The sequence below is a fragment of the Durio zibethinus genome, chromosome 10 (assembly GCF_047325235.1).
Source record: "Durio zibethinus cultivar Kanyao isolate XHJ-2024 chromosome 10, ASM4732523v1, whole genome shotgun sequence".
NCBI lineage: Eukaryota > Viridiplantae > Streptophyta > Magnoliopsida > Malvales > Malvaceae > Durio > Durio zibethinus.
In genome coordinates, this window is record NC_143171.1 from 3,864,836 (window position 1) to 3,878,727 (window position 13,892).

Consider the following 13,892-nt stretch of genomic DNA (forward strand, 5'->3'; position numbering starts at 1 on the left):
ATTGATTTAAGAGGCAAAAATTCGTACCTGCGTACGTAAAGGAAGGTCTTGTTTAGTCATGTCTATATGAAAGATGCATGAATTTTGTAAAAAAGCAAACAAGCAACAAAAAAAAGATCGAGCAGAGATAGAAATATGCTAATGAAATATCCCATCAAATTTGATCGTCAGCTTCTTCCGAATCACCATGATTCTCTTTCTTTTTTTCTCTTCTATCTTTACATTTCCTCTTACGTAAAAACAGCTACCCTTCCTAGTACGTTTTACTCCTTTAAGTGGAATACCTTTTTCGCTTCTCATGCCACTGATTTTTGCTGATAATTACTTGGCATGCCATGGATTCTGCATTATTCTTATCATTGAGAATTCATTATTGATTAAAACCAAGATTAAGTTATTAAAAAAGTTGACATGATCAATGAAACCCACTAACACTTTTTGCTTTTGACCTTTATTTTGGCATGTTGATAAGATCACTTTTGAGATTCCTGGCAAGCTGTTAAAGTGGGAAGGGAGAAGTGGAGAAGGAAAAGGATTGCTATTATGGATTTTCTTACACGCCAAGAAATAATAGAAAGATGACCAAAAACAACTGGAATCTGCCGTAGAGTTGTGTTGAGACATGAGCTTATATAGAGCGCCTAGCTGAGAGAGTGAGAGGTCAGTTCGATTTGTTGATTTCCTAATTAAATTTTTGGTTCGGAAAACAACACTTCTCGAAGAGATGAGAGTCGATGGCGTGTGGTGAAACTGTGCAAAGCCAAATCATTGTCTGCTTTTTGAGCAAAACTTTTTCTCCCTGTTTTTCCCTAATTTCTAGATAACCCCTCCCTTCACTGTAGCTGCTTTTGGGAAACTTTTTCACTTCGCAAAATATATGATTGTACTCATAGGTCATAACGATTTGCCGAAGAAATCGTATCTCTGTACGTATGTGTAAACCGTATACGAGTAGTCATACGGTCCAAGGAGAATCTGAGAGAAGAAGAACAAGACTAACTGAGCATGCAACATGATCATGGAATAATACTAGTCGTATATAATTGCTTTTAAAGATTCTGATAATCATGAAATTACAATAAGAATATCTGATTCTCACAAGCAAGAGAACAATAGACAAAGCCAAAAAAAATTACTAACATTTGTCTTACACTGATTTAAATGGTTCAAAAACGGGTATTCAAGAACATAAAATTCTGTTCTGGCGAACTATATTCATCAGGGGTTGAAGATGAAGTTCCCACATTTGCATTTCCAACTCATCGGCTTGTAGTTGGAGCTGTAATCTCCTCTTGCATAGGCAACATCAGAGATTAATGTTGAAGAATTCCTGTTCCCATTTCGGACTTGGGGATTTGTTGGCACTTGAATGGCTTCACAGTGCTCGCATGAGCTACACCTTCTCTCACACCTTGGCGGCCTTGAACCTATCTGAGCTCTCAACGTCGCCTTCTCTTCATTTACTGTCTATCCAAAGTAAGAAGACAAAAGAAACATTCTCAGCATTCATTGTATGATAAGAAGAGAAAGAAATATAGTTTTTGTTTTCATTAAAGATATTTGACAGCAATCTCACCTTGGAAAGGCTATCAGATTTGGGATTTGGTCTACCTGCAAAAGCAAGTTGGAACAAGAAAATTAACTTCAAATTGTACCAAGCACAAAAAACTTTTCAAAACTTAACGGTTTTTATGAAAAAGATGAATAATTACCTTCAGCTTTGTATCTGATCACTTGGGTTGTGCTTAAAATCAAGAGAAAAAGAAGGGAAAAATAGCAGGGTCTCTGGCAAAATACGAAACTGTGACTACAAACCATTTTGAAGAAGATAACAATAGAAGGAAGCTAAAGAGGCAAAGGGTACGGAGAAGAAGAAGAAGAACTCAATAGAGAAAAAGAAGAAATGAGCCAAGACAGAGACTTTAATTATATAAATATAAAGCTTTTCAAACAAGTATTAAGACACTGAGAATTTAGGAAGGTAAAATGGCAAATTTGGGATAAAAAGAGAGCTATAAGTTTATATAACAGAACAAGAGAGCGGTTTCAGTGAATGAATTGACAGCATGATATAAGCGTTATTTCGCTCTCTGTTGAAATGATGGAACGTGGAAGGACAAATAATAAGTTATACAGAAATCTAAGGAAAAAAAAAAAACCCAGAAATGGGAAGAACCTTATTAACCTCGATTCTTGAGCCTTTTCCGACCTGTTAAGCTACAATACCAACAAAGATTTTTCAAACACAGACGATTTTGGAGAAGCAAACAGAAGCAGGGCAGAAGATAGCGGCAACGACAGTAAAGACAGAACCCTCATAGAAAAGAAGGGAATTCAAAAAAAGAAGAAACTAAAAGAACCTAACAACAAAGAAACACCAGAAACGCCACCGAGTTCCCACAAACGGACATGAAATAACAACTGTAGGAAATTGGGTAATTTCGCTTTCCTTTTGATATATTAATATTAAAATTTTTACCATTGATTTTGCTTTTTTGGAGGGATTTGGTTGGTTTCTGAGCCATTCCACCTCATCACGCCATATCTTTTTTTTTTTTCTTTTGTTTCACTGAGAAAAAAGAGAAGGGGCATAATCTAAATACGATATTTTCTTCCTCGGATATCTCTTTGTCTTCAATGACAATCATGATGGCTTAATCACATGCAATGCGCCTGGGCTCATGTCTTTTGCATAATTAGATATGATTTGTTTTCTATGATTGATCATCTTTTTCCACTTCTCTTGGTCTTTTATGGTCACATGAATGAATGATCGTAGGGAATTTTTGTTAATTTTTTTAGATATTGTTTTTCCCTTTGGTATGTTAATATATAAATATACATAGGGCTATAGATCATGTTTGGGTCCATTGGAGCCCATAAGATAATGGACTGACTATTTGCACCAAATGGTTATGGGCCTCCGCTCAAATTCTTAATCTACTAAACATCATAAAATTGCTTTTTTTAAAAAAATCCCCGACAAAAACCTGAAAATAAAAGTTAAAAGAGAAACAACGATCAACGTTCAACAGATAAAGGCGGTTTTGATTCCTTCCTCCGTTTCTTGGATTCCCCTCACGATCTCTCTTCTTTATTTTTTTTTTTAAAGTCATTTTGATTGTGTAATTTTACAATGTGATTCAGATCTGAACCGAAGGGCTGAGATTTTGATCAATGGCATCAACAGCTCAGCTCCGTCTCATGTCCGATCTCCAATACATGATTAACGAGCCACCGGAGGTTAATTATCTCAACTCAATTCCATTTACATCTTATTAAACCCTTCCTAATTACGGATTACTTTATTTTAATTACAGGGATATGGCGCAAGTCCTTTATCTGTTGAATGCCTTTTCTTTTGGAGCGCCACAAAATTTTTGGCCTCGATAGACTCTCTGGGAAGGTAATTTCATCTCAATTTAGTTTAGTTTATTTTTTAATATGTTATCTGTTTTTAATAAATTTGGATGAAATTCAAAAAAATGTAGGAGGCATGTTCAGTTTGAGGTTAACATTTAGTGATAATTCCGGAAAAGCCGCCACGTGTTCGATTTACTTCTGAAACGTTTGATCATAATGGTTAGTTTTACTTTTTTTTTTTTTTTTTGGATGATGATATTGATGTTTAATCTGAAACAATTGCTATAGAAATTAGTTATAAGCTCTTAAGCTATCACTAGTTAAAAACAAATTTTAGACATTAATTTGGTACGACTAATGATATGCAAACAAGACAGTTTTTTTGAGACAAAAAGAGTAAAATTTATCTTATCACCAAAAGAAAGGTGCTGACATGATGGCGAAATCCGTCGTAATGGTTGAAATTACAAATTAGTTCTACTATTATATTATCAATGCAACATTTGGATTTCTTTCAATTTGATATATGAGTACAATGATTGTTAAGTTGGGAGTTAGTGAACCAGCATGTTAAACTTGAGATTACTCTTATGTATAATTTCAATTCCAAAACATTTTTGCAATTATTCAATTGTCAAGGATACAGAGGAGATAGAGTAGCTATATCCTGCAGAGATTTCATTCATTTAAGCTAATTTCTGAACATGGATATCTGCCATCATCTGAACTTTGTGAGTCTGGACATGCATGAGTGGGAGTGAGAGCAAATGTCTTGGCTTCAAGGCCAGGGTCTAGTTGCAAAATAACCATCAAACGTACCTTTAGTTCTTGGAGTCTTTGGAAATTGGTGTTCAGTATCCCCCCTTGATACAATATCGTTTTCCTTCTATCTAAAGGTTCAGCAACTTTTGCTTCCTCACTTTGTTTTTTCATTGTTCATTTTTCTATCACACGATGCTCCCTCCTTTCTCTGTACTTTAGGAAAAGGAAAGAATCTCATCTGTTGCTACATATTTAAAGGGATGGTCTCTCCTATTAAACCAAGTTGACATGATGGTCTATGTTCTTCAAGATAACGTTGCTTTCTGTTTCTTGCTGCTTTATGCCAAGTATATCAACCTTCAAATCCTTGTAATCCTAGTTGATTGTTAACTTATGGAACACGGATACTAAATTAATTCTGTTTGACCTCAATCATCAGTAGGTGGCTAAATCGGTTGCATCTTTTGAGGTTTGCTTGCCAATTAGGATTGAACTTTATGTAGAATACTTTTTGCTTTGGCTTTCTCTGTTAATCTCATCAAACTTGAATACTGGTTTTTCATTTATTTATGTAAGAAAATTCAAGAAATTCTGATCAAAGATCTTTGCTTTCAATATTTATTTGATTTTAGAGGAGATAAGCAGAGGTGGAATTGAGGATGTTTGGTGGAAATGAAAAATAAAATGGAATATTATGGAAAGATTAAAAAAGGAACAGTGCTACGAACAGATTTCCATTAATTTGATGGCTGTCTCTATTTTGGCTTTGTGACAGAGAAAGCAAGAGATAATGTCCTAATACATGAATGCAATAAAGAGAGAAACAAGTTAAAAGATGAAAAGAATATTTTGATATTTAGAAGGGGGAAAGAGCCAACTATTATCAAGTATACAAACAGAAAATTTTGATTTTTTGATCTGAAGGATTAAAAAATTGAACAAAACAGGAAATTAGAGATGATATTCACTTACAAATGATTTGATGTACTTCTTGGTTTAATTCCGTGACTCTGAAGACTTTGTAGAATCAATTTTTACCAAGAAGAGTAGAGGGTGTGTCTCACTAATTTACTCATTGACATGAACTAAGAAACTTAATGAATTTTAAGGACTTAGCCCACGTTGTTTACTTATTCCCATATTGAACACTTTAAAGTAACTTTCCATCCTTGAGATTAGAAGCATACTCTGGACTTCTTTGCTAATTTTCTCACCATTAGTGCTCATACTTTGAATACCATTTACTGTATGATTTCTCCAGTTTCATCGCTTGTTCTCCTGGTCTATAAATGGCTTATGCAGTTTATAATGATGGTTCCTGTTTATGGATATTGTTCAGGGCTCAGGATGCACAGTCGCCCTTTCATAATGTGTCGACAATTTTGACATCCTTTCAGGTAGTCTATTAATTTAACACTTTTTCCTTTTTTTATTTTTATTTTTTGTGTTGGTTTTTAGTTTGGGGATGCTCTTCCTCACCTTGTAAAACATCTATTAGTAAATTAATTACTGCAGTCACTTCTTACCAACCCAAATCCCACAAGTCTAGCAAATCATGAGGCTGCTTAGCTCAACTTTATCAGCATGATATCTGAGTTTAGATTTTAAGCCATAGTGTCCTCTTCCTGTATTTAAAAAAAAATCTGGGGAAAACAAGTTCTAGGTTTCTTCCCCTCCTTGTAGTCTCATGATATGAATAAGATATTAGAACAAGTTTTGAACAATAGATGGGAGTGAAAATTGTCATCTTTATGGAAAAAGAATTGATTTAAGTATTCATAATTTGACATGAACTGCTTGATTCTAATGGCTATGTAAAACAATGGAGGTAAGAAGCGATCAAATTGAGGTCTGCATACTGGATCAATACCACTCAAAAGGAATCTATTCCTGATGGCTTTACATGGTGGAAAATGCTATCTTGTATGTTCCATTTTATTTTTGCATTAGCAAGAGACAGAGAACATTATTTGGATGGAAACCTGCCCTGGCTGGTTCCTTAAAGTTTAATGCCGACAGGGGTGCTAGAGTTAACCTTGATCCAACAGGATGATGTGGCGTGCTAAGGGTTTCGTCAGACTATCTTGGCTATGCTCTCTTCTCCCTTGGGAGTGCTTGATTCTAATAACGCTGAGTTAGTGGCTATCAAACATGCCATGGAGGTGTTCATAAAAACAGAGTGGCTCAGCAAGGTTGGTCTTATAATGGAACCAGATTTAGTATTGATGTTAATTGGATCACCAAAAAGCTGGACAGGCCATGGAGATTGAGGAAATTTTCTAATGATATTGTTGGTCTTTAGTTGTTATTGTGGATGTTACTTTTGAGAAGATCCCAAGAGAAGAGAATGGTGTTACTGATCATCTGGCTAACTTGGGTGTGAATAAGGTAACATTTTTTGAGCCTTGGTGCTGATTTCTTTTATTGCTTATGCGACCACTGATTGTATTTTGTTTTTGCGCTTCTTATCTTAAGTTCCTCCTTGTTGGGTGATGATTTCCGTCTTTGTAACAATCTTCTATTAATAAATCTATTTGCTTAGCAAAAAAAAAAAGAAGTGACTGAAAGTGTCTCTAAAACAATTCTCCAGGGGAATGATCTTGACATGCCCATGTTTTATGCTGAAAATTGAAAACCAGGAAAAAGAAATGAGAATGACAATTATAAAGATGGGAAATAAACATAATAATGGTGATAATTTCTAAGGCATCAAATTGCTGATGAGATTATTCTGTTTCATCTTCATTGTGTGGTTATGAGCTCATCAAGTACATATAATTTTCAGAGAAAGACATTGACGTTAATAGCTTTAAACATATGCTTATATTATTCCTTTCCTTTTCTTTCTTCTTCCATGTTACGTAGTTCTACATCGTCGGTGGGTATGCCACCATATTTTATTATTGTTTATCCGACTTTGTCAAATTACACAATTTTATTTTTTTGAAAAAAAATTATGATATGAAAATAAAAAGAATAAATTTTATATGTTAAAATTTTAATTTTAAATATATTATTGATTTGAATAATTTTGTAAAACCCGTTGTTGCTATCGACTTTCAGAGGGAAAAGAATGGAAACTGAAAACAAAGTTGAAGTTGAAATCCAAGTTGCCAATGGCCTTTCTTAAAAGATTGAATGTTCAAAACCTTGAAAGGACAGTGAGCAATCCCACGTGGATTTAACAATAGAGTAACCAAACCAATCTTCTGATCAATCGAAAACGAAATAAATGTCACCAAAAAGAAAAACGAAATAAATTGAGGTCATGGACCACTTACCGTGAGCCTAGGCTGTGTGTTTTAGGTTTCCCCTAACCCATGCCTCAACCACATTTGTTTGCACGGACTGTAACATATATAGCATAGGAAAGGAAAAGATTCCCTCCCCCCCTCCTGCATCCCTTCAATGTCTGAAAATTAGTTGGATTATAAATAAATAAATAAATAAATGTACTTTTCAAAGAACTTGTATTTGAAGAATCGGAAGCAGCTTTGATGTAGTTAAATTGCTGTAAGATGACGCTTAGAGTGTTGTAAGTTTTAGGGTAATTGGATTTTCGTTCTTTTATGAAAAAAAATAATTAAGTTAAAACTTTTAACTTTGAATGGTCCGAAGGATTATAGGCCAATGGCTGGCTTGAAAGTAAAAGAAGTTAAAAAGAATTAGGGATGGGAAAAAATTTTGAGTAAATTGAAATTTATTTGAAATTATAATATTTATTTTTTTTTATTATATCAAGAGAACAAAGTTCTAATACAAATAAAAAGAAAGGGAGAGATTTAGTTTAAAATCAAGTCCTTGATATTCCTTCAAACACCTTTAATCATTAGGTTAAAGATTTGGAGACATAAAATTATAATATTTAATTTTTTTTTATTTTTTTATTACATCAAGAGGATAAAGCTTTAAAGTATTCGGTTTAGTTTTATTTGATTTTTTTAATTGATTTGGATCAAATTTAAATATTAAATTTGAATCGAATTTTAAATCAAGATATTAAAAACTGAATGGAACTTAATTATATATTTTTATTAATTTTTATATTTTTTAAATTTTATAAAATAAAAAAATTATTTTATATAAAAATATATTTAAATATATTAAAAATTTTATTAAAATAACATATACAAAATTTAAAAACCGATAAATTAAATTAAACTAATAAAATTCGATTTGAATTGAATTGATATAAAAAAAAATGTAAGTTTGAATTCAAATTAAATTTTAAAAATTTATAATATTATACATTATTAAAAAAAATTAAATCAAATTTAATCTAATTTAAATCTTTATTATTTCTTAAAAAAAAAAAAAAGAGATCTTAAATGATTGCGCAATTATTTTAGCCAAAAAGTCTTCTGCATGTAAACAGTAAAAATGTTTGAGCAGTCTTTTTCAGGGCAAGTGCATTTCCTTCCCTGCACGTGCAATTGCCATGCAACATTAAATGAGCTTCAGCCGTGCACTGTTATTCATTCATATACAATGCACATAACGATGAGGAAAATTATATACGGCTTGGAGGTCAGAACTTTGATTGCAACAGAAAATAATAAAGTTAAAATAATTGTTTAAACGACCCAACATTTGACTTGATGGTAAGTTTGATATTTTTAATTATTAGAATAATTTAAATAGAATTTATTTTACAATTTATATTATTTATTTATACACAAAGACGAAATCCTTATTTTTATATTCTTTCTTTGAATTTAATTAATTTAGATCATTTAATACAATCTTAAAAAATGTTTAGATATGCTTTTTTGATACTTATTCAATAATTATAACATTAACAATCTTTTTCAAGTTGAAAACGATGGCATATGCCTTGCAATCGAATCAAATTTTGAATGCTTAATTAAAGACAAATTGATAGTGCCTGATTTGATATTCCACAAACTGTTAGGGTTTCAAAGCCATGTCACTCCCAACCATGATCCCATCTAAACCCTAAGGTAAATAATAAGAAATAATTATTTGGTAATTTGCTTAAAATTAATTAATCCTCTCTTTGCTTTTGTACATATAGGAAATAGATTATGTAAAAAATAAAAATAAAAAGTAGTAGAATGTCCTTTATTTATATGAAAGACCTAATATATATTTGTTAATTCTATAAAATTACAACTCCTAATTAGTTAGTGAACCAAACCCAAAAAAATGTAATAATGTTGTGTTTGCACAAGTCACATGTTTTTAATAAAGCTCATTAATTAGTTAGAAAACTAACCATAATTAATTAATAGCACTTATGTTGGCCAAAAAACAAAATTAAGATAAGACTAAATTGACGATTTAATTCAATTAATTTATATAATTATTATTAAAGTTTTGTTTAATAGAAAGAATGGAAAGGGTTCGAGAATGAAAAATATATAAATCTAATGATTAAATTACAAAGTAAGAAAAATCTGTTAGATTTATATGGAAAGTAAGAAAGTAATTATGAATTTTAACTATTAGATTAGAAATTTTTTTATCCTCATTTATTTTCCTTCATTCTCACTAAGCAAAACCTAAAAAATGATATCTAATAGGTTTGAAATTTATAAAAAAAAAAAAAAAAAAACTTATATTATCGGTCATTTAATTGATATAAATAAATAAAATATGCATAAACAAAAACAGAGCAGTGTTGAAGGTGGTTATAGTATGCACATCATGATAATGCCAATATGATTATAACATAATTATCCTTTCTTTCAAAAAAAAAATTGGGTGGATACCTTTTTCTTATCCATTAGCATGTGGGTGCCCATTTTCTCATGTCTAAGTTTTAAATGGATAATAACATGAATGGAGAAAGACATATTAGCCAAATTCAATAAGGGAAGCATTCAAATCAAACTACAGATAATATTGCAAAAGTGGTGAGATTCTTCTATTATTTTCTTGTTGGACTGTGCCAACCTTCAAGCTCCTCCCTAAACAGACCCCACAAATTACTTTAGGTTCCTGTGAAATTTGAATAGAAGAGAAATCCTCACACGATTTAATCAAGTTAATAAGGTGCTGGTTTTTATTTTCTTGGATAATCTGATTGTTTCATCCTTCAATGAATATAATCATTCATAAAAATTGTTCCACATTATTATATATTAATCATCGAACACTAAAAAAATTCAAACAAAAAATTAGCACTTAGTCATTCAAAAATCCAATTAAGGGAATTTTCAGCGTAATAGTAAGATCAGCTCAGATGAAATTGATTCTCTAGCAATTAATGAAATTCTATCTACCAGATAATCAACACTTCTGTACATAGAAGGAGAAGTACTGTTATACATATATAAAGTTTAAATATCCATAAAATCCATGAAATCATGTGGATGTGTACATGAATACCAGCCATACATCAATCACCACCATTCAAAGACGTACATACCTGGCCGATGTTGACATCATAACTTTCAAATTTATCAAAACACGTATAGTCGTAAAATGCCCTCCATTCGTGCAATTGTTCTGGTCTCTGGTCCCCTTTAACCTAATTCTATCTATATCTTCTTAAATGCTAATGGCATCCAAATTTATGAAAACTACAGTCAAGCTGTAACCATGTACAGTTGAGACCTTGCCGAAACTATTCCTATATATGTAAGAAAAAATTACGGAATCAGGAAACATAAAGGGAGCCAATCTCAATTCATATGTCATTATTCACTAGCTATAATTTGTTAAAGTTTATCAAATTTAACCTTTGTAATGATAGGTATATTCTAGGGCAATTGTCTCTTTTATATTAAAAAAAAAAAAAGAATTTGTATGATCATATGCTTATAATAATTTTAATTAAAGTCATGGGCAACTCCAAATAGTTACTTTTACTTGAACATATATATAACAATGTCACTAATTAATTTATTATCAATCGATTTTAGATGTAATTTAATAAGTCTATTAGAATGAAGATTAAAAAAAAAATCAAATCAGTTAAATTAATAAAAATAATTTAAACACATAAATATAACAAATGCCTTCCAATATATTATCAATTTTTTTTAAAGTCGGATACCCATCTAAAATTTAACACAAATTTCATGTCTTTCCTTTGTAAGTATTTTTTTTCTTCTTATTTTAATTCGTGAGCTTTTCTTGAAGGTTTAATTAGCTAGGCTTATAATAACCTACAAATTTATAACCTTGTACATTAAAAAGAAAAACCTTGTACAAGAGAAAAGATAGTGGAGGGTCGATATTAATTCGCTTCATTTTCAAACCCTAATTACCTAGGTTTCTTAATTCTTAAGAGGTTAGGTTTTTATATTTTAAGAAAATACTATGTAATAATAAAAGGCAAGTGTGGTGGGAATTGGGAAAGTGAAACGCGGCGTTTTGTTGTTTTAATTTACAAAAAAATATCTAGTTTTAATTAATGAGTAGAGATGCATTTATATCAGTATAAGTGTTATATTTTTTTATCATTAAATCAAAATAGCTAAGATATAAAATATTTATTTTGATCCGAATTCAAAATTTAAAAAAAAAAAAAAAGTGTAACAATTATATTGATGTAAATGAATCCTTACTCTTAATCAATTATTCATTTTAATGAAGCAAAACGTGCCATAATTATTGCACAGATATTAATTATTTTAACTATAAAACTGTGTAATAGGTGCAACTGATCCTCGAATTAAATTAATTTTCTCATAAATATATATTTACATTAAGTACAAAGTGTGGATAGGGATCAACTAATAGCATGGCTTTTCCTATATTAAAATCTGTCACATGCTCCAAAGTTTTCTCGTGGTTTCCATGTTCTTTTAGTGGCACCAAGAGCAGTCCTACCAAAATTTATTTTAGTTGATAAATTTGTAATTATGGAAATAATGGTTTTAATATTAAATTTATAAGATAAGATAGAATTATTTGTTTATTGTATAATAATTCAAAATCTGATAAGATAATGTGTTTCATTGTAAATAGAAAAAATCATAAGATTTATTTTCTTATTATTATTCCGTTGATTCTAATTTATGTGGAGAGATCATTAAAAATCTAAAAATGAAAAAAAAAAAAAAAAGTAAAAGAAAACTGTAGACAACACTAACGGATAGCATGCTGGAAAAGAATAAAATAACATTAAATAAAACCAAAAATTTTCACCTGTTCCTCTATGAAATCTTTCTATCATATGGCCCCAAAATATCTCCACCCACATCTTATATTATACACTAAAATTAATAAAATAAAGTAAAATAAAATGTCCTATCTTCTTTTCTTTGGATTAGGAAATTATTTCTTTTTTTTAATTTATTACGTGAATAATACCTTATGAAGTAATTCAAATATTATACTGCTTTCTATATTATTATCATAATTATTTAATTAAAAAATTCATAAATTACCTTAATCAACTGCAACAAAATAGACCAATCTTGTTTTAACACGTAAGCTTCCCGACTTTCTGACAGGCACATCAAGAGAGGTCCCCACTATTTACTAACCCAGTCATCAATCTGTCCTATATCCAATTAGAAACCTCCACGTCGTTGAAATTGGAGTTCTGCCTGTTTGGGCTCGGAAATTAACAAAAATTATTGACTTGGAAACCACGTGGCAGCCAATGTTTGGTGAAACCCAGGATTCTTCTATTTCATTATGCAAAGAAAGAAAAATAATCTCTTTGTCTTATATTTTTCTCAGTCTTTCTCTGGCTGTTTTGAAGCTTAATTTGGCCCCAATCGGTCAGGTTCCCTTCAATTTGATGGATAACATTTTTATTTCGTCTATGAACAAAAAAAAAAAAAAATCAAATGCCAATCAGTTGCATCTTTAAATTATGCTTAGGAGCTAGCAATTATGAGTTGAATCCAGCCAGTCCCCATTCCTTATCAATCACCATCTCTTGGCTGTCCAAAGATATATGATGAGAGAAGGATGATTGGATGAGATTGGCTATGGCATTAAGTCCAAGGCTAGTTGACTAAAATTTTTAGGCACAGCTTGTCGGTTAGGTTCATGCCAAATCAATTCCATGAATGAAATATTGACCCATAATCTAATTGATAAGTAATAATTCACTTTTATTTTTAATCTTAAGGCAATATATAATTCAAAAATCGAATGAGTCAAAGAGTCGGGCGATTTTAAGTACTGCTTATATAAAGTGTTAGAAGAATTCATAATGTAAATATATTTTGATGATGATGGCACACGATAAAGGATATGTAGGGTCAAATCAAATGTAAATTTACGGTGTTTATGGACAACATCAAAAATTAAAAAAAAAATTTCCTAAATACTTCAAAATTTTCTGTTGATAGCCCTTTTTATTAATAAAATTAATAAAATTATATATATTATAAGTGAATATTCTAAAAAAAATTATTGGATTCACCGTTGAGAATATTGACGATTATTGACAGTGATTAATCATAAGGACAAAATCTAATAAGAAAATAAGTTAATTAGGTTTGGAAATAAAAACAAAAGGATGAGAATAAAAAAAATTTTGGATAGAAGCATAAATTCAAGTCACAGTATGGATTTAAAATAAAAATTTAAATTTTAGATATATTAAATATCATCTCGTAAAGTATTTACATGGATCGAGTAAATTAAACTCTAATATCATATAAGCATAAGCTATTGTATGAGTTACATCAGGTTCCGAAGGCAAAATAACTACAGTTGTGTAGTAGGGCCTAATGACGGCTTGCCATTAGCTGGATAGAAAGCTAAGCTGGTGATGGCACTTTCCGTTTGAATGCAGCAGTCTACATCGACCGTCTCACTTTAATCTCCCACCTATA

General features: G+C 30.8%; 1 protein-coding gene and 1 long non-coding RNA gene across 7 annotated transcripts; one reads left to right on the plus strand and one right to left on the minus strand.

Annotated features, from left to right (window-relative positions):
• Window positions 1-481: 481 nt before the first annotated feature.
• On the minus strand, window positions 482-2,447 carry LOC111292279 (EPIDERMAL PATTERNING FACTOR-like protein 2). 2 transcript variants are annotated; one of them, XR_016345588.1, is made up of 4 exons: window positions 1,713-2,447; window positions 1,577-1,611; window positions 1,152-1,467; window positions 482-975 (listed from the first exon to the last, which is right to left on the minus strand). XR_016345588.1 is itself a non-coding variant. In XM_022884575.2 (3 exons), exons 1-3 carry the CDS (start codon window positions 1,816-1,818, stop codon window positions 1,219-1,221), a joined length of 390 nt encoding a protein of 129 aa, XP_022740310.1. In that variant the 5' UTR covers window positions 1,819-2,447; the 3' UTR covers window positions 1,001-1,218. The 2 variants fall into 2 exon arrangements, 1 of the variants encoding a protein (XP_022740310.1); XM_022884575.2 differs by lacking the exon at window positions 482-975 and having other exon boundaries at window positions 1,001-1,467.
• On the plus strand, window positions 2,329-6,683 carry LOC111293167 (uncharacterized). 5 transcript variants are annotated; one of them, XR_016345589.1, is made up of 5 exons: window positions 2,329-2,435; window positions 3,148-3,243; window positions 3,321-3,406; window positions 5,465-5,522; window positions 5,954-6,683. It is a non-coding gene; the product is annotated as an uncharacterized LOC111293167 (long non-coding RNA). The 5 variants fall into 5 exon arrangements; XR_016345591.1 differs by lacking the exon at window positions 2,329-2,435 and adding an exon at window positions 3,492-3,582 and having other exon boundaries at window positions 2,992-3,243; XR_016345592.1 differs by lacking the exon at window positions 2,329-2,435 and adding an exon at window positions 3,492-3,582 and having other exon boundaries at window positions 2,992-3,243; window positions 6,145-6,683.
• Window positions 6,684-13,892: the final 7,209 nt, after the last annotated feature.